General features: G+C 38.0%; 1 protein-coding gene across 1 annotated transcript; it reads left to right on the top strand.

Annotated features, from left to right (window-relative positions):
- Positions 1–1,191: 1,191 nt before the first annotated feature.
- Positions 1,192–21,466, top strand: LOC126028126 (cytochrome P450 2B11-like). The gene is made up of 9 exons (XM_049787176.1): positions 1,192–1,432; positions 4,693–4,855; positions 4,974–5,123; positions 7,198–7,358; positions 16,670–16,846; positions 17,156–17,297; positions 18,761–18,948; positions 19,090–19,231; positions 21,271–21,466. The coding sequence occupies exons 1-9, from the start codon at positions 1,262–1,264 to the stop codon at positions 21,459–21,461; spliced, it is 1,485 nt and encodes a 494-aa protein (XP_049643133.1). The 5' UTR covers positions 1,192–1,261; the 3' UTR covers positions 21,462–21,466.
- Positions 21,467–21,542: the final 76 nt, after the last annotated feature.

The raw sequence follows: 21,542 nt of genomic DNA, 5'->3' as shown, positions 1-21,542 counted from the left end.
AGATACTGGACATATTTGTTGGAGGCCCTTTAACTAGAGAGCAATATGGAGTCTCTGATGCCTGAGAAGACAAAAAGCCTGTGTACGTGACAGGTTACTGGTGGCGCTTTCCCCATGAACCTAAAAAGAAAAAGCTGGCCATAAAAAGAGCCATTACCAGAGGTAAATGAATAAAGAACAAACATGCTATGTAAAGGCTACAAGTTAAGATTAGATCTGTAGCACTGTTAACAGAACAGAGCACCCCAGGATCACTTATAGTAAATGTATTATAACAGGACTACTTCTAGTAAATGTATAACTCACTAAAAAAAGCCTTGACATACTTGATGTATGGGAATGTTAGGGTGGAAAATTACTGAACTACCCCTTCCCCTCTTTTGTCTGAAAACGTGCTCATGCTTGCTATAAAAACTAGCTCCCTTTTAATAAACTTTAACTCTTGATCGAATTTTCATCTTGAGTCCATCAATTTTCCCAGCCCTCTTTTATTTTCCAGGTCAACTCCTCTTCGTAACTCACGAATAACTTCGTGACCCTCATCCACCCTGCGGGCTGGGGTCCCCGGGGGTCGTACATATTCATTATCTGATTTATAGTGAAGAGTTTTCAGATGTGCAATGTAAGCACTGATCAAAATGTTGCTAGTCCATAGCTTTTGTTTTTACTTTATTCCAATTGTTTTTCAGCTAGGTTGTCAAAAACAAAATCCAATAATTCAGAAGCAGTTGCACATATGAATCCAAGTTCTTTTACAGAGGCCAATCCCACTTGTGTTCCCAGTGAATTCTGACTCTGTGTCTGTCTTCTGCTTTTTTCTCTGAGTTTTTTGCACCTTACCTGCCCATGTCCATCTGTACATAACAACCCTTGTTTATAATTGGATTATTACTATATATTTTTGGCTTGAGCCACTACAATATTATTTCAATTATAGTTCTTCAAAAAAATCAAAGCTATTTTACAATTTTGTGAATCTTAAATGGGACTGCAATTGTCCTCAGAAATACTTTATCTGTGTGTGAGATTTCACTTAACATTCCGTTCTGAAAAATTTGCTTAACATAACCAAACACTTTCAAGGGTAATTAGAAGTTACCTAATACCTGAATTAAGCGCTAGATATAGAAGTTCTTGTTCCTAGTTAATGATCAGAGAAAGATGTGGATTAGATAAAATTACATCATCAATAGAGGGACTAGCTGAGAATTAAAACTCTTCTCCAGCTAGTAGGGATGAGGAATTCTGTGTGATCCAAATCATGGAGCTAAGTGTCTTCCTCCTTTTGACTGTCTTCACAGGTCTTTTGCTTCTATTGACAAGAGACCACCCAAAGACACATGGATGCCTCCCTCCTGGACCCCGTCCCCTGCCTTTCTTGGGGAACCTTCTGCAGATAAACAGAAACAGCTTGTTGAAATCCTTCCTGAAGGTGAGAAATAGAAGAATGGAATATGAAAGTGGGGCTGATTCTTAGTTCCTGAGGATTTATTGGATGGATTGAGACTTTTCTCAATGTGCACTGCTGATTAAGCACAGTACTGATTAAGTGCCATAAACATAAAGTTAGAGGGTGGCAGAACAAAGAGTTTTAGGAGACCCTGCTATGTTGGGAATAAGGGTGCAATGTGAGTCAGAGGAAGGTGAGAAGTGTGTGAGAGAGAACTATGCATATAAAATTTTACATTGTTCTGCCACCCCGTTTGTTGAGTGCTTGATACTATAAGCATGAGGGGGGAAAAATTTCAGTCCCTAAGTAAGAGGTATCATCAATACCACAGAAAAACAGGTATTAGCAACAGAGGGCATTTGGCCTATTGAAATATTAACAGGGAATTACTTCAAGTCTAATAAAGTCCGCTTTTCCAACATGTCAGTCTATCTCATTTTCTATCTTTAGAATACAAAATAGATTGAAGTTTATCCAGTATTTGTTCTCCCTTTATTTTACTTAATCTGATATCCACCAATAACTGCCACATTGCTACCCACTCTGATTCCATTATTTCTTACTGTTGTGTTTTACAAACATACCCCACCTTCTTTATCCATTAATCTATCATCGAATTGATAATCCATCTCCATATTCTGAATATACTTATGCACCACAGTGAATATAAAATGCATATATTTTTTTAGTTAATACTTTTGTGTTTGGAGTAAAAATGCCAAAAGTAGCATTTTGGGTATTATTATTATAAATATTGTTATTCTTTTTTGGAGAAGTGTCCAGAACTGTCTTCCACAGAGATGAATCAGATGACATTCCTCTATCACTGTTCCACAAAAAGAATGCTACCAGTACTCTTTATTTTTAAATATAAATTCTTTATTTAAGCACCATGATTACAAACATGAGTGTAGTTGGGTTTCAGTCATAAACAGAACACCGCTCTTCACCAGTGCAACATTCCCATCACCAATGCCCCCCCTTCCCATCCCATGCTTGTGTTCAAGACAGGCATTTTAATAGTTTTTTAAAGTTGAGTAAGCTTTTTTTTCCTTTCTTTCTTAGAAAAAATACAGTAGTAATGGTGTGAGAGTGGCAATTGCCATTGTTTGCATAGGCCCAGCAAAATACGGGGAAATGGAAAAGAAAATTCTTGGCCTAATTACAAGGAGGCCTCACCCCTGGTTTTCTGGCACAAGACCGACTCTTGGCTCCAGGCATAGCAGGCTGCCCAACCCCTGAGTCATTCTCTGTGGTCCCAGTGAAACTTTTTAGCACATTAGTTGTTGTTGGTGTCAAGTTTCTGTGCATTTCCTTCTTCGAAGTCAGGCTGATATGGAGCTTCCTCTAGTTTCACCTCACCATTAGATGTGGAGAGATCTGAGCTGAAGCAGGTTGTTGCTGTTGCTAAGTTCTGGGTGATAAGAGAGCACTCTTTGGAGTAAGTCAGTGCCAGATCAGGGGTAGTGTCTTCCCTCATAGAGGTTTGCTTCCTAATGTTATAAACAATTGTGGTTGTTTCCATAGATGGTATCCATGGTTCAGGGGTGTATTGGGCAATGCCCATTCTTCTGAGGCCTGAGCCAAGGCATTATGTCAATGTTCAGGGTATAATGCCTACCTGCATTTTAAAATTTGTATTCCTATTTCTATTAGATGAGAACTTGTTTGCATATGTAATATTTTCTCATTTTAATGTTCCTATGCAAAAGAGGAACAATTCTACAGGGCATTATTGGTACATTTGGGGGCCAAGGGAATAAGTCCAACATTCTCGTAACTTGGTTCTAACATGAATTTTAAACAGAGAGACTCTTCTACCAGAATTCCTTATTGAACAGATACCAAGGGGGAGGGGAACCATTGGGAAAAATTGTTGCTATGTAAGAGGGTATTCAATAAGAGTTATAGATGTTAAGGGAATACATCTAATATATACAAAAGAGATACACATGCCCCTTTTACATCTTTAGAAATAGTCGGGGGAAGGGTGTTGAATCCAGGACACCACTTGGGTCTGTGATTTGGCTATCTGGAGTCTGCAAATGAATCCCAACAGTCCCATATCAGGAAATGTCTTTAAGTGGGGGCTTCTCAGAAACAGAGTTTGGTAGCAAACACAGGTACAAAATGAAGGAAGATGGAGGATAGGAGGCTGCTGAGAATAGATTAATAGGAAGGGAGTATTGTTTTTTTCTCAGGCTGAGAGTCTATTTTTTCACTTAGAAAGCTGGTTTGCAGTTGGCTTGAGTGAGGATAATGATCTGCTTCATGAGGAGCCAAGAACTGAGGGTAAAAATGGTTAAATGTGGAGTAATAGGCAGTGGGGGTGAGAGTAAAGGACTAGTAATGATCCTGTAAGGTGATGAGCAAATAGGGGAAGGAAAGTATACAGCATAGACATTCTGTATATTTTAAACATAGATAAAACCCTATGATATCTTATTAAACTATCCATACTATACACACGGGGGTGCTAGCACCTACGTGGTTTGAGAAAGGACACTGTTGGGAAAGAAAGTTGCCAGCGACTATCCCAAGACAACCCTACTGGTGCAGGGTGGGGGTTGGGGAAAGCATGGGTTTCCCTTTAAACTCCTTCCTGGTAACCACCTCAATGACCCCTTTGGCAGGGATCCAGGGATAGCCCTTGAGTCTGGGAAGGAGAAGGAAGGTTGTTGGGTGGAAGGAGTCGAGCCCCACAGTCTCCTCTAAGCTTGACAAAAGGGCCTTCGCCTGGAGCCTTACAATTTCCCATGCTGGCCAAGGCACATTATTCTTAATAGATGCTGCTTATGTCATGTGATAACTCATTGTTGTTATCTTTTGCATCATAATAAATGATGATGAACATTTTTTCACATCAGGATACTGATTCTTTGGGGTCAATTTATTTTTGGTCATTCCAGAATGTGATCAGGACTCCATCCTGGTTCTATGCCTAGGTATTATTCATTGGGGATCTCCAAATATCTTATTGCGTACCTTGAAATGATGCCAGTTAAGACACTTGAAGGCAATCACTTTCTTCACTGTATTCTTCTATCTTTAGAGCCTTTTTCATTTAGCTGAAGGCACCAGTTCTAGGATGGGTTGGGTTATAGATGAATTTATTATTTGCTGTGTTTGGGGAAACAAAAAGACATCCTTCAGAGAATACTTCACTTATTTTTTTTATCTAATAACTGTTGTGAGCAGAGAGGTACACATTGAGTAAACAAGGTTGTGGATATGCTTAACAGATACGAGAAAAATATGGAGATGTGTTCACTCTGTACTTGGGACCAAGACGTGTGGTCATACTATGTGGGACAGAGACCATCCGGGAGGCTCTGGTGGACCAAGGTGATGCCTTCTTTGGCCGGAGCAACATTGCTGTAATGGATCCTGTTCACCAGGAATATGGTAAGAACCTTAAAGTTATCCTGAGAGATGGGATTAAGGATTAAGGGTAGAGGATTTGAATTAGCCATGAGGTGTAAGTGGATTCAAGTGCTCTTTCCCTGACTTCTGCAACTCACAGGCAGCAACTTTAGTAATTACGCACGTTGGAAGAATACACGAAAATTTGTTCTGGCCACCATGAGAGATTTTGGAATGGGAATGCAGAGTACTGAGAAGAGAATTCAAGAGGAGGCTCAGTGTCTGGTGGAGGAGCTGCGCAAAACTAATGGTGAGCACAGTAGTTGGGGAAGAGAGAGAGGAATTGAGAGTCAGAGAAAGACACAGTGTACAGGGAGAAAGAGAGAAAGAAAGAGACAAATGGGTGGACTCTGGAGATAAATATAGGGTTTAATATAGTCAGAAAAATGGTGCTAAAGGGAGAAATTAACAGGGTGCATTGAGCAAGATGGATCTTGTGGTGTGATAGAAAGTGATCACAGATAAATAAGCATCAGTGTAAGGACTCTACTTACTCTTCTCAGCAGGCAATTGTGATTAATCAAGTTTATTTAAATTACAAGATATTTTAGTCAAAGACCAGAACTTACACAATAGTTCTTAATATTTTTGTTTTTGCCACTCCATATTCCAACGCAATCCTTTCACCAATGTGAAGTTGTCTCCATAACTAGTCTTGATTTCCACTCATGTCCAAGCTTGCCTCTTTAGCTGGCACTAAATAATATATTGTATATTGCTTGTTTTCCAACTAGCAGTATAATACATCTAAAGAAAATTTGTTGAAATTTTTGTATCTGCCAATGAAATCATGTTTGAGTCATTGTCAGAAGGTTTACTAAGCTTTTAGTTGGTACTTGGTCTTCTGGTTATTTTCTTTGCTTCTGAACATAAGATGACTTTGAATTCATATTAACAAGTAAATTCATGTGTCCAACTGGGATATCAGTAAGAAAACATTTGGTATTGTCATATAGACATATTTGTAACTGTGTACCCTAGGAATTCTAAGCTCTCTATGTGATATTATTCTGCATGCTGGTGTTGGTTGCAGCTGTATTAGCTTTATAAACCTAGGACTAACAACATCTGTCTTCCTGAGATTGCACATTTTAAGCTACAAATATTCTTTGCTATAAATATTCAAGTCTAATATACCAATCTTTTGAGAGCATAGTGAGTCTAGGTAGCTGGTTGAATGTGATATGAGAACAGTTGATGTGGCCCTAATCATAGTTTTTATTATTAAGAGACAGGAATAGGACTTCCTGGAAAGCAAATGAAGGAGGTATTGAAAGATCAGAAACAAATAGTACATTTTCATTAAAAGGATAAAGGGCAGTGAGGAGAATGGTAAGGAGGAAAGACCTGAAAGCAGCTCTTGCAGGTGGTTTTGGTTTCTCTAAAGAGTTATGAAGACAGAGGTGACAGACTGTCTCTGAGGAGATTGGAGAACATGAGTGATAGTGTGGGAGAAATGGTTGAGACTTAGACACAGACATCAGAGGAACAGCAAAAGAGGGAATGAGAAGGAGAAAGAGCAGAGTAGGAAGAACAAAGACTAATGCATGTGTGAGATCAAGAGAGAGAGTCGAAGGACTGTGAGAGACAGAGATAGAGAAAATATTAAGGATACTTGCTGAAATGAGCAGCAAGACTCTGAAGAAGACAGAGAAAAGGGACAGGGACAGCAGCAAAGAAGATGTACCCACTTGTGTTTATATGTCCACAGCAGCCCTCTCCTCCCATCGAGTCAAATAGTGCAGACATCAGCCAACAACTGCAAATTTGTTCTCTGAAGAAATGAGTTCAGAAGTAGAGAGAGAAAGATAGGTGATATTTCATTAACGTAAAAAAAACATTTTAAACAAATATACAAGAAGCTGACATATTAAACAATGATTCAAGGACTTTAGGGCACCATTAGATCTTGCCTCTCCCTGCTGTAAAGGCAGAGCCTGGACTCCCCTATTCCAATACAGTTTTTAGTTATGTCAATATCTGAACCTAAAGCCTTGTGCTGAGAAGCAGTATAACTGCTCATTCTCCTCCATGGCTAGAGTATAGAGAGAGCTTTGTGTATGTATCTTGGAAATGTGTACAGCAGCAGACCTTCTCCTTCTTTGCAGCAGCCCTGAAAATGAAAGGGGTAGATTGATGATGGTTACTGCAATAAACAAGTGACAGAAAATATTAGTTAGTTATGTATGTTCCCTGTCATTTTCTTTTGTATCTTATTCTAAGCATCATAATGGCAAAGCATTGAGACAAAGCATTCTACCATTCTTATGTGGGCAACCTCTGGTCATTGATGCGTGTCCAATAACCTCTATCCTTTTCCCCAGGAAGTCTCCAGGATCCTACTTTTTTGTTCCAATCCGTCAGTGCCAACATCATCTGCTCCTTTATATTTGGAAAACGTTTCTCTTACCAAGATCCTGAATTCCTCCGACTTTTGGGATTAATATTACATATATTTGAAGACATGTGCTCCTTCTCCAGCCAGGTCAGTGTAATGTAAGATGATGGGAATAAGATTAACAGCCAGGGGTGGAGATGGTTGTAAACTATTTTAGGGTATAGCAATTCAGCTCAGACATGAAAGAGAGCAGACACACCAGGTATGTATCTAGGACCATTAACATAATTAAGAGATGGTAGAAATATTGGAGATCAAGAGAAAGGAAGGGCTGTTTGATGGGATTTAGAAGTAATCAAAGAATCAAATTGATTAAGAAGTAATAAGGGGATATTTTCTTACACAAGGCAATGGCATAGGAAAAAACATAAAATACCACCTACTTAGATTGAAAGAGAAGGAAAATCATAGCCTTAGCATTTTCAATTTTTGATACAAAAAAAGAAGCTGACAAAGCAACTCCAGTCTGGACTGAAACACTTCTCTGCATCAATTTTTACAAGAGGAGTCACCATTTTCTTTGGTGGTGACATCATTGTCACAAATCTTCAGTTTAAAAATTGATTCTCAGGCCGGAGAGATAGCATGGAGGTAAGGTATTTGCCTTTCATGCAGAAGAACAGTGGTTAGAATCCCGGCATCCCATATGGTTCCCTGTGCCTGCCAGGAGTGATTTCTGAGCATAGAGCCAGGAATAACCCCTGAGCACTGCCGGGTGTGACCCAAAAACAAAACAAAACAAAACAAAAAAATTGATTCTCATTGTGCGGATGTCAACTTGTATGCCATCATGATCCTACACTGTTGCTGTCCGTTACCACCCATTCTACTTTGTGGCTGTGCACTTTACTTAATCAATGAATCCCAGCACAACCTAAAACTCCTAAAACTCCATGTGACATGCGTGACAATGGGGAAACGATGCATGTCTCCTCCATGCTTAGAGAATGAATATGGCTTTTCTGAAGACCAGAAAATGCCACCACATGTGTAGCCTCTCACATAAGGAATTTACAGAAGCAATATGGAGGATACTCAGAGAAGTCAAAGAAAGTATAGAACACTATATGAACCACAAATAAGGATCAAGAGGATATAAAAATACAAATGGATAAAAAGATAAAAATAGAAATAAAAATGGAAATGCCCTTTTATTTCAAACTGAAATAACAGGACAGAAAACTCGGTAGGAGAGAAGAAAACTTCACTGGAAAGCCTCTCAGCAGCTGAGGACAGAATTAGTGAGCTGGAAAATATTATGCATAGCAATTCCATACAACAGAAGAGATTTGAACAAAGCCTTAAAACAAAAGATCATACTATGGGGAAAATCCTCAACAATGTGAACAAATGAAAATAGAAGTCTTTAATTACTCAACAGAAACAGCATAAGTTTCAATGGATTGCAGAGACTACAAAGATAATGCCCATGAAGAATCAAAGTCATTTTTGCAGGGAAACACCCACAACAAAAGACTGGATGAAACCAAATAGTGCATGTGCAAAGAGTACTAGCTTAAAGAGATCTGAAGAAAGCACCCCAAAGCATACCTTAGTCAAAATAAGAAATCTCACAAATAGGGATAGAATATTGAAAGTAACAAGATCAAGAAGGAAATTTACATTCAAAAAGCATCTTTAAAATTTACAGCATACCTGTGACAAGAAACTCTCAGGGCTCAAAGGCAGTGGTGGATATAATGACAAAACTCAAACCTTTCCAGAGATCTTACTAGCAATTCATTTCAGGTTCTTCCAGAAAATTGAAGAAACAGAAACACTTCCAAATAATTTTTATTAAGTTAATATCACAGTAATACCAAAAGCAAAGAAACATGCTGGAAAAAAAAAAGAAAAAAGAAAACTGCAGAACAAGGTCCCTGATGGATGCAAAGATTCTTTTTTTTTGCACAACTGTTTATATTTCTTTTATTTCTTAATAGCATTTTCAGAAATACATCATTGCTTATTTTTCTTTTTTTAAATATAATTTTTATTTTAATCATAGTGGCCTACATATCATTGACAATGATTAATGATATTAACATAAAATCAGGGAAATTCCCATCACCAAATTGTCCTCCCTTCACCTCCATTCCCGTCCTACCTCTCATATCCTCCTCCCTCACCTCTGGGGCTGCCAGAATAAGTGGTCCCTTCTGTGCCTAGCTAACTACTTAGTGGTCCTACACCTGTTTGGTCTTGGTACCTCGCTTATTCCCCTCTCTAGTTGGGAGGCGGGACTAGATAGTTCAAGTTATGTGGTTTTGTTTGAAGAAGAGAAAAGTAGTAAACTGGGGACAAAATCAAATATGCCAAAAATGGGCAGAATCCTTCTGGAAGTTCTCATCCTATTTTGAGAGATGAAGGGGATAAAGGAGGTGGAACATCACAACAGTACAAAAAGAAGTGCCAAATAAAACATCCAGTGAACACTCCAACAATAAAGATAAGCACCACATAAAGGCCATGGTCTTGTGATAAAAAAACATGGCAGAGCACATAAAGGAAGAAAAGAAAAGAAGGGAAAAATAAATATTAATGGAGACAACAACTTCAATAACCACATAAAAACAAGTAAATCAGCAAAAAACTAAATAAATAAAAAAATTGTGCTTTTTGCCTTTTTTTTTTTCTTTTTTCTTCCCTCCTGCACAGGCACAGTAAATATTGGGGTCATTCAAAAAGGAATTCCCTTGGCCTAAGAGAAACAGGGTTTCTCAGCCCTTGAAGTATATTGTCACATGATTAACTATAGACTCCTTTCAGGTTCATTTATTCTCTCCTTGGTGCTTTTGTGGTGTATGGAAGATTTCTGCTCTGTCCTGGGTGATAAAATCAGACCTCTGTATCTAGAGATCTCGGTATCTGCACAGGTCAGGGAGTGGAATTTACGATGAAGTTTTTCTTTGTGGTTCTAGAAATTTTGTTCCCTCCATGTCATTTTAATCCGTTTTCTATGGTTGGTGATCTTGGTCTTTGCGCTGATCCTAGGACAGGGCCTGGAATAGCATCTTTCGTTATGTTTCCAGAAGACCCATTCTATTGCAATTGTCTCAGACAGACCTCTGGAACTAAAGACCGTGGTTGTTGTGCAGGTCGTAGTTCAAATCCTAGACTAGGGCTTTTTTATTGGTCCCAGGATATATACAGTCCGGTCATGGTTCTAGCAGCCAGTCATCTGTAAATCGCGATCTTGGCATTTGGACAGACCAAAGGGTGACAAGTCTTCTGATTTTGTCTTATTGTTAGCTGGTGAGGTAGGATAACCTGCTCTTAGGTCAAGTTGTTCCCAATTTTCTCATTGTCAGGATATCATATTAGAGCTGGCACGTATTGATGTCCAAGCAGTATTAAGATGTTCCAGATGGTATTTGTTTTCTGTGGCTGTTGTGAAGAACTGTGTCATTTCTATGTCTGGGATCCAGTGTTCAAGGCTGGATGATTGGTGTCTAATCACCTGGGATCTAAGTTGGGTCCACGTGACATATTTTCAAAGTGGGAGATGCCCTGTATTGTAAATAAGTATGAATTATTATCTCTAGTAGATAAGAGCTCATTTTTATATGTAAGATTTCCCCCTTTTTTTAGTGTGCCTTTGCAGGGAGAAATGGTGCTACAATATATTGCCAGTGCATTTGAGGGTGGAAAGAGAAGAAAACAGAAATAGGTCACACACTCCAAAAAGATAAAAATAGAAATAAAAATATATGTGTGTGTATATATATATATATATATAAAGAAAAAAGATTTAAAAAATGAAATAAAAAAGTGGTTAAAGGAACAGAGTGATGCAGGAGACTACCTTACATTTGGGGAAAAGCAGGTAAAAAGGTGGTGTAATCAGCAGGGGAGTTGGTTGCCTTTTTTTGCAGGGGACAAGGTGTGGGTTTGACTGGTTGCCTCTTTGCTTGGGCGCTGGGTACTGGTTCGTTGAGGTAGGAGGTCAGTCTTGATGCCTAATGGGTTAAAAACTGAGGTTGAAGAGTCTTAATGAGGTAAGAAATCTGGGTGGAATTGAGGGGTGAAGGGATAGTCAGATTTCCAAAGGGGGGAAAGTATATGGAAGGGGCAGGAGAGAAGAAAAGAGAAGATCAGTTAAAAAGAAAAATACAAATAAAAAAAGAAAGTAGTGAGAAGAGAGGAGAAAAGAGCATGGGAATGCTAGTTTGCTTGACCGTGTTCAATGAGTAGGGTCTGTAGTATAAGTCTGTAGGTCCCAGTTGCTGCTTCAGTGGTCTGGCTGGTCATGTATTTTAGGTCCTAAAAGAAGGTATAACATAGAGATAAAGGATATGTTAATGAATTTTATCAGGACATTCTCATAGTGCAAGCTGGGTATGGTATCTCGTGTGAGTGAGCCTCGAGATGCCATCTTAGTTTGTCCACCCTTTGTATCCAAGAACGCTCTGGCCTGTTCCGGGAGCTCAGGGTTTCCTTGAATGGCCACCTTCCACCTGCTCCAGTTGGTGACCTCCTGCACTCCGATGCAAAGATTCTTAACAAAATCCTAGAAATAGGATCCAATGCCTCATTAAGAAGGTTACACCATGAACAAGTAGATATCATTCCAGAGATGCAAGATGGTTTAACATAAATAAAATCATTCAACATAATACACCCTGTCAACAAAAGAAAAAATAAAAACATGTAATAATTTCAATAGATGCAGAGAAAGCATCTGATAAAGCCCAACATTATTTATGATAAAAAGCATTCTCAACAAGATGGAAATGGAATATAGTCAAGATAATTTGCCAAAAGACCATGACAAATGTTATACTCAGTGAAGACAAACTAAAAGCCTTTCCTCTAAAATCTGGTACAAGGCAAGGCGTTTCATTATCAACACTCCAATTCAACATAGGACTAGAATACTTGCAAAGCTATCACACAAGAAAAAAATATCAAGGGCATACAGCTAGGAAAAAAAAGTCAAGCTCTCACTGTTTTTAGATGACATACTATAGTTAGAAAATTCTAAAGACTATAAAAACATCTAAAGCAATAGATTTGTATGGCAAATTGGCAGCTACAAAATTAAGAGTGTAAAATCATTGGTCTTGTTTTTTGTTTTTGTTTTGTTTTGGCACACCCAATGACGATCATGGGTTACTCCTGGATATGCACTCAGAAATCACTCCTGGCTTGGGGGACCATATGGGACACGGGGGGATCAAACTATGGTCCATCCTAGGCTAGCATGCACAAGGAAGACTCCTTACTGCTTGCGCCACCACTCAGGCCCCCAATCGTCTTATAAAAAATAATAATAAATAAATGGACATTTAAAAAATACCATTCACTATATTGTCAAAGAAGCTCAATTACCATACCTGTTTATATATATTGAGGGCTTACTTTTAGCTCTGGACTCGGGAATCACTTCTGGTGATCAGGGGAATATCTGGAGTCAACGTAGCTAAAGAAGTGAAGGCCTATACAAAGAAAACTACAAATTACTACTTCAAGAAATAAGAGTACAAAAGTAAATAGAGACAAATGCCCTGTTTATGTGTAAAAAGGATCCACTTCATTAAAATGGCAATACTCCCCAAGTATTGTTCAAATTTAATGCAATACATGACTTCTTCAAAGTAGTGAATCAAGCACTCCTGAAATTCATTTGAAGAAATATTGCCACAATTACTAAAGCAACTCTTAGGAAAAAGAAGATGGGAGGCATCACCTTTCCCAACGTAAAGTTATATTACAAACAATAATTATTAAAACATCATGTTATTCCAATAAAGACAGACCCTAAGAGTAATATAATAATAATTAATAATAATAATAAAGTAATAGTATAGATGTTAGGACAACTGGTTAGCCACAGGCAAAAAAATAACTCAGACCTCCATCTAACAGCATGCACAAAGGTCAAATTAAAATTTATTATAAACTTCATCAGACACAGAACCATAAAGTATGTAGAAGAACATATAGATAAAATCTCCGTGATATTAAGACTAAAGGGATTTAAAGGAGGAAACACCTCTGTCCAAAATGTGGGAGCAGAGATAAACAAATGGGACTATATGAAACCAAGAAACTTCTGCAACTCAAAGAAAACAGTGACTAAACTACAAAGGCCACCCATGGAATGGTAGAACTTATTCACCCAATACCCATCACAAAAGGGCCAAATATAAAAGATATACAAGGCAATGGCAGAAGTTAACAAGAAAAAAATTTAACCCCATCAAAATATAGGGAGAAGAAAGGCACAGACACTTACTCAAAGAAGAAATAAAAATAGGGGCCCAGAGAGATAGCACAGCGGTGTTTGCCTTGAAAGCAGCCGATCCAGGACCAAAGGTACTTGGTTCGAATCTCGGTGTCCCATATGGACCCCCGTGCCTGCCAGGAGTATTTCTGAGCAGACAGCCAGGAGTAACCCCTGAGCACAGCCGGGTGTGACCCAAAAACCAAAAAAATAAAAATAAAAATAGCCAAAACACAGATGACAAAATGCTCCACATCACTAAGCATCAGAGAGATGCATTTCAAAACAAAAATAAGGTAACCTCTCATGCCACAGAGACTGGCACACATCGCCAAAAAAGCAAGAACAGTCAGTGCTGGAGGGGTTGTGGGGAGAAAGAAACTCTCATTCACTGCTAGGAGGAATGGCATCTAGTTCAGCCTTCCTAGAAAACAATATGAATATTCCTCAAAAAAACTGAAAATTGAGCCACTATATGATCCAACTATACCACCCTTATGAATATTCCCTAGGAACATAAAAACATAACATAAAAATTCCCCTTGCACATTGATGTTTTTGCAGTTATTTACAATAGCCAGAATCTGGAAACAATACCGATGCCTGATAACAGGCGAGTGGCCAAAGAAACTGTAGTATATATACACAATGGAATTCTATGCATCTCTCAGGGGAAAAATGAAGTCATTAAATTTTCCTATTCATAGATGAGCATGGAAATTATGCTGAGTGAAATGAGTCAGATGAGATAGTGAGATAGATACATAAAAGACTCACTCATCAGTGGTATTTCAGAAAAAATAAAAGAAGTGTTGTAATAAAACCCAGAGATGATAGAGATGAAGGCTGGCAGGACCAGCCATAATATAAAGCTTACCACAAAAATAGGTGAGTACAGTTAGAGAAATAACTACAACAACTATCGTGACAATGATGGTGAATGAGAGAAATAGAATGCCTGTCCCGAAGACAGGCAAGGTGTGGAAATAGAGGTAGATGGGAGGCATTGGTGGTGGGAAAGTTTCACTGATAAAGGGGGGAGTAATTGTTATAACTTAAAACCCACTACAAACATCTATAACCATGGTGCTTAAATAGAGATATTTTAATAAAAGAAATAATAAGGTAATCCACATCTAGACTATTCAATGAGGTCTTTGACTATAAGAACAAAGAAGGAGAGAAATGATAGAACAGAGATAAAGTGTCCTGTAGAGAGACCATTGAGATAGATGGTTCAAGAATTACATATTCAGAAAAAGATTAAAAAAAAAGAATTACATATTCAGACTCTACTGTTCTTTGTGATCCCAAATAGTTGCCTGTACCTCCCTCTTCAGGGGAAAATTTTCTGTATTTTTGAAATAGACTCTAATGTTAGTTTCCATACCTGTTTATATATATTGAGGGCTTACTTTTAGCTCTGGACTCGGGAATCACTTCTGGTGATCAGGGGAATATCTGGGGTAATTGGTAATAGAAACCAGGTGTCCACTTATAAAGAAAAGCCTTACCAACTGTATGATGACTCCATCCCAGGAACTTTATTACTTATTCTTGTCTTTCTCTTTTATCCTCCTGCCAGTACAAGAGTAGTACCCCTTATATTGTCATAGTGAGGTCATGGTCACACTTAAGCATTTCTGTTGTGCTCAAACCAGGGTTATGTATTTCAATTGTCGTTATCATACACTTTGAGTTGTGTTTGAGGTCCTATCTAGTAGAGCTTCATGGACTATTTTTGTCTCCTGTGGGAGGTACTAGGAATAAATTCTGGCCTAATGGTTTCAATTTATGCAATTTAAATTATTTCTGGACTTGCTCATACTATTGTTAAAAACACTCTTCAAGATAGTGGATAACTATGCCCCTTTAAGAATGATGGCATATGTTTAGCAAAATGACTTTTCTTTAAATGAACACAATGCACTAATACGCCTAACACCACCAGAGGTCACAAGTGCCCACCTCCCAGTCCAGGCAGAATTGCTCTTTTCTCAGGAGTGTTTTTATTTGGAGAGGTAATCAATGGCATTCAGGGTGGGTTGATTGTTAAATGTAGATAAAAGGAGATAAAATATATACTTTTCAAAGCAATTCTGCAGTTCTATTTCTGTTGTTGAGGGTGTTTAATGTTCAAAGGACTTTAATTAATCAGGAGATCATACAGCAGGTAAAAAGCGGGTGTGTTTGGCTGCCCAGTGCACAATCCCTAAGTCCACAAATTCTCTAATGAGCACCATGAGAAGTGATTCCTGAATACAGCTAAGAATAATTGTTGAACACTGCTATTTTTCCCTTAAATATACAATCTCTCCAAAGCCAAAAAAACAAAAACAAAAACAAAAAAAACAATATAAATGTATAGTGAAGCTTGTGCAGGCTTTCCTCACCAGGATAGTAGATTAAAAAGAAAGTCTACATGTGGTTTCATGCCCTCCAATGTGAGTGCACGGTGGGAAATCAGGAGAGACCCGCACGAGGTGTTGTGATGGTGTCATCAACAGAGAAACTTGAGGAGAGACTAAAAATAGAGTTTGAGAATTCCAGGTAACTGTGATAGTTCCCTTTCAAGGAGGATATAGTGAGCAACTTTGCATCTTACTTTTATATATTTGCATTTCTGGCGATTATTTGCAAAGATTTAAATATGACACTATTAGACATAACAGCAGAAATACAAACCCAAATAAGTGAATGGAGCTGCATCATGTGATTATTCCTGGAGATGCAGAGACGCAGGATGGAGCAGATAAATGCATATATATAGATACACAGAGTCAGAATGTGTCAAAAAGAGGTTTGAGCAAAATAGACACTGATGCCAACCAACATAATCAGAGTTTAGAATAGGTGAAACCAAAGGAATAAGAGAAATATGAAATAGAAATTGGTGGGAAGGACTCCAAGTTTGTATTACATCTCCATTTCATTAATGAAAGATATGAACACTATACAACTGCCATTCCAAGTAGAAAACCAATGAGTATGTGATAGAAAAAAAAACAGAAAAAGAAAAAGACAAGAAGACAGAATCAGTGTAAGAAGAACAAGAGTATAAAGACATATAAAAATAGATCCTGAAAATTAATTGGGGACCAGTATTCTTGTCACAAACTGTGATTTTCTAGCACAATCCAGGAAGGACCCATTGTCCCCTTCTCACCCACAGATGTGTGAACTCTTCCCTGGCTTCTTGAAGTATTTCCCTGGCTCACATAGAAAAGTCATCAAAAACATGCATGAAATCATTGCCTTCATTAGTCGCAGTGTGGAGAATCACCGTGAGACTCTGGACTACACTGCTCCCAGGGATTTCATCGACACCTTCCTGATCCGAATGGACAAAGTGAGGTCCAGGAGAGGCTTGGTGATGGATGGGAAGCAAAGATGGGAATGTGAAAAGGGAAAGAAAGGGGGTACTAGGAGGAGAAGGGCAGGAATGGAAGCACAGATGACAGGGAGGGGAGATTTGGGAAAATGCAATATGTTAGGGCACCAAAGAAAAGGGAGAAATGAGGCAGAGAGACAAATTCAGTCACTTTTGCTGAAGGATAGTCTGAATGTTGTGAGAAAACAGAAAACAGATGAGAAAGCCAGTTTTTTACATGTGTACAGAAGCTTCAGGTTTTCATGACTTGAATTTTTTCTTATAAAGGAAAAGTCTGACCCTAATACCGACTTCCATCAGAATCAGCTCTTCATCACTGTATTCTTACTCTTCTTTGCTGGCACAGAAACCACTGGCACCACGCTCACCTCTGCATTCCTGCTCATGCTCAAATACCCCCATGTCGCAGGTGGGCAGAATGGGGCATCTTGACAAAAGGGTCTCTATCCACTTTATGAATTTCTGTCCAAAAACTTTACTTGTTGCACTCAAAGTGAAGCACTAAGAGTTTTCAATGCGCTCCTCCCAATACAGACAAGAATCTGGGTTGATGAGCATAGATGCTGTTAATAGGTTTGGCGATATTTTTCTCTCATTATTTGTCAACTTACCTCTCCATAGTCTCTTCATCCTTACAGACCCTCATCCATCTTATCCAATGACTCATTCAATTATCTATCTCATCTTATTCAGTATTTCACCAGTATACACTTAGATTCTGTCATCCATGTTTTATTCAGATATTCACTTGCACAGTTAATTAGATGATATATTTATCTATTAATGTTTCCTTCAATGAACAAACTGTCAACAATTTTTGGTCAATTCATTATTCATGTATATATCCTAATTTGAATTAAATTTATTATTTTGTTCTAAATTTACTTCAACTCATTCTTAGTTCATCTGTTCTACCATTTTTCAATTTAAAATTAAATTAATTTATGTTATTTCCATAATATTATATTGATATTCAATCTCTGATTTATTATTTTAATAAGAGATTGTGATATGCTTCATTCATGCATTAATTATTTGTGCATATATAAACAATCTCACTAATTGATATTTCTTAATTTGCTATGCCCTCTTAATTTGTTCAATCACATATACTTCATTGCCCTAGCTATATACTCATAGTATTTGATTGACTTTAATCTGGAGATATTATGGACTATGATTTTTTTTTATTTTGGGTCTCAATAAGTAGTACTTGGGATCCACTTCAAATTTTGCTTAACAGATCTTGATTATCAGATTCTGGGGTGCCAGATTTTGAAGATATTCATACACATGGAAAAGATATCCTCAGTTCAATGAATAACCATTCAGCTAGCTTTATCTATCTATCTACCTACATTAACTAATATATTTGTTAACAGCATTCTGTGTTAGTGAATTTTTATTAGTTTTTTCCCATTAATCAATTTATTCATACCTTTATTATCAAACTGTTGTTTTTTCTTAGTTTACTATCAAGTTCTTTGTGAAACAAGTCAATAATATATAATACACATAATATATATTCATAAAATACACATAATATATCCTCATTGCCTCCTCCTCCTCCTAGAGAGAAAGTTTCCTAGTTCTTGGTAACAGTACTCAATCTGAAATTCTATACAAGCTGTATGAATTACTTGCAATGTACTTCTGCCTAATTGCACACAGGGATAGAAAATATATGTTTCCTAGAGTAAAAAATTTTCTTGCTTCTTAATCCTGTGCTGTGTCCAACAGTGCTGGATTCAGATAGAAATTTTGTAATATTTTCTTTAGGGTTCCTGGTTCATTTGCCTATGAAATAAAACAAGAATTTTCTTGCTAAATTCTTCTTTGAATGCAGCTCATAGTTCCCCCTCTTGTGTTCAGAGAAAGTTCAGAAAGAGATTGACCAAGTGATTGGCTCACATCGTGCTCCCACCTTCAATGACCGAACCAGAATGCCGTACACAGATGCAGTCATCCATGAGATTCAGAGATTTTGGGATCTTGCCCCTATTGGTGTGCCTCATAAAGTCACCAAGGATACACAATTTCGAGGCTACGTAATCCCAGAGGTGAGAATAGCCTGAGTCCTGAATGTCTTCAGTGGGTTCTCATAACCTCCAAGTGTAAACACTAGGGTACTATTGTTCTGCACTTTATCTGTGGATGATAAGAAATTGACAAAGATATCTTATCTTTTGATCTTACCTAAGGGTACTGAAGTATTTCCTGTCCTGAACACTGCTCACTATGACCCACATTACTTCAAGAACCCAGAAACCTTCAACCCTGAGCATTTTCTAGATGCCAACGGGGCCTTTAAGAAGAGTGATGCTTTCATGCCCTTTTCAATAGGTAAGATAAACCATACTCTGACACCAGGGGCCAGGGCACCTAGACATTTGGAGCTAATATAGTAAAGATCTTTTCTGGGGTGAGAACTCAGAATGTTCACTGTTATTACTATGCTGATAATTCATTTCACTTCCTTGCCAGGGTCATAGATTTCTGATTTATTTGATTTTGTCTACACCTCAGCAGATCCATATTTATTTTACACTCTCAAAGACAGTAAATCGTTGGGTACTGAAGCCTAAGTATTGCAAAGTCACATGATCTAAGAAACTTTTTCAAGAATTTTCAGACAAATTGATCACCAAACTGATTGATAGTGTGAAAATATGGTCTCTTTAATGAATGAATGCATTCAGAATTTTAGTCATGCTTGGCACAGTAGAGAACTAAGAGGCACACTTATGGGATAATGAGCTTCAATTTCTGTAATTTTCTAGGGATTTGGATGCAAATTGTGTGTTCAGAAAAGTAAAGATTTTCTTGAAGTTTGGCTTCCTACGCACTGGAGTGGTCTTGGGTTGTAATTGGCAGAGTATTATCTGCATAAAGAACAGCAAGGGCAAAAGATGAAGGTGGGCACAGCATGGTGCATTAGCATAAAAACTGGGTAACTGGGGGATCTTCTATATGATCTCAACATGCTCCAACTTATTGTTATTTTCACTATTTGGAAATGCAGATAAAGTTCATGTACATATCCAGGTACCTCATTTTTCATAGAAAAGAGCCAAAAATTAGTTCCAGGATTTATTTTTTATCAAAATTTAATGGAGATACAAAGTATATTTAACACCAGGACATTTTGACTACCCAGTGCTTTGACTGCCTCCATCATTTCATCTTGAGTGGGAGTGAGAACACTTTCTGTGGAAATGAAGACTACGTTGACATTATTCGAGTTGCAGAGAGGTAGGGAAATGAGGACACTGAGTGGCAGTGCAAATGGAAGCTTCAAAGAGAGAGATTATTTGGCAAAAGGAGATGATTTAGAAAAATAGAAAATGGGTTTACTACTATATATGGACCATATATATGTTATATGTTCAGAGACATAATGACAGGGTGTAGACAGATCAAACTGATCTAGGAAAGATGTATCTTAAAGAAAGAAGACAATAAAATAGATAAAAGATAATGCATAAAAAATGGATATAGACAGATAAAGAAATAGAGCCCTCGAAAGATTAAACAGAACAAAGTGAAGCAGATATGAAGCAGAGTGAAGCAGGATATCCAGGAGAAAGATAAAGTGCTGATTTGTAATGGAATGGTCAGGACCTGAACAATAGCACAGCAAGTAGGTCATTTGTCTTGCACACAGCTGAAATGTGTTTGATCTCAGCTTTCTATATGGTCACCAGAATCAGCCAGGAGTTATTTCAGGTCCATTAAAAATCCATGAGTACTACAAGGTTTGTCTCCAAAACAAACCAAATGGTTTATGATTATTACTTACAGAAATACCTTCTGAAAAGCTAAGTGGTCATTAGTAAGCTATGTATTCAAATATCCGGCTGCACCAGCAAAATATGTTCAGATGAACTCAGAGACTCATCCCGCACAAAATCTGAAACCCCATTGTAAGTCCTTTCCCAGGCCAGCAGCTTGCTGATTAGGAGGCATAGAGCAATGCAAGATATCTCCCTTTGTTCATGCTCCCCACATCTATATTTTAAACTTACTAGTGATATTCTTCACATCTTGGAGAATATGAGGTAAACCTTGAATTCCCACTAACCAGCAGGTCTGGAAAGATACTAGCTGCAATCATGTCCAACCTGATGTGAGTCCACACACTGTGGATCACTCTGAATCTCAGAAAGTTACAGATGTGTGTGTTGTAAAGATACCTGAGATTGTGAGTAAATTTAGGAATTAAGATCTCCTAATAGCTCATTTGACATTGCAACTGGAGATCAACTCCAGATGTATCTGTTGAAATGAACTCAGAAATCTCTACTTACACATGATACAGGACATTGTATATGAATCCTACTCCAGGATTCACACCTTTAACCTAAGACCCTTCATGTCCACAGGAAAGCGCATTTGTCTTGGAGAAGGCATGGCCCGCGTGGAATTATTTCTCTTCTTCACCAATATCCTGCAGAACTTCACTTTGGCTACCACAAAGGACCCTAAAGATGTGGATATCACCCCCATAAACTTTGGGACGAGCAATATTCCCCCATTGTACAAGATTCGCTTCCTGCCCCGGAATGAAGATTGACAAATGAGCTCATAGGAACCCGAGTTTCATCATTAAGAATCTCCACTTCTGGGCCCGGAGAGATAGCACAGCAGCGTTTGC

The sequence above is a fragment of the Suncus etruscus genome, chromosome 14 (assembly GCF_024139225.1).
Source record: "Suncus etruscus isolate mSunEtr1 chromosome 14, mSunEtr1.pri.cur, whole genome shotgun sequence".
Taxonomy (NCBI): Eukaryota; Metazoa; Chordata; class Mammalia; order Eulipotyphla; family Soricidae; genus Suncus; species Suncus etruscus.
The sequence above is the reverse complement of the archived record's forward strand: the minus strand, read 5'-3'. Positions and strand labels throughout refer to the sequence as shown.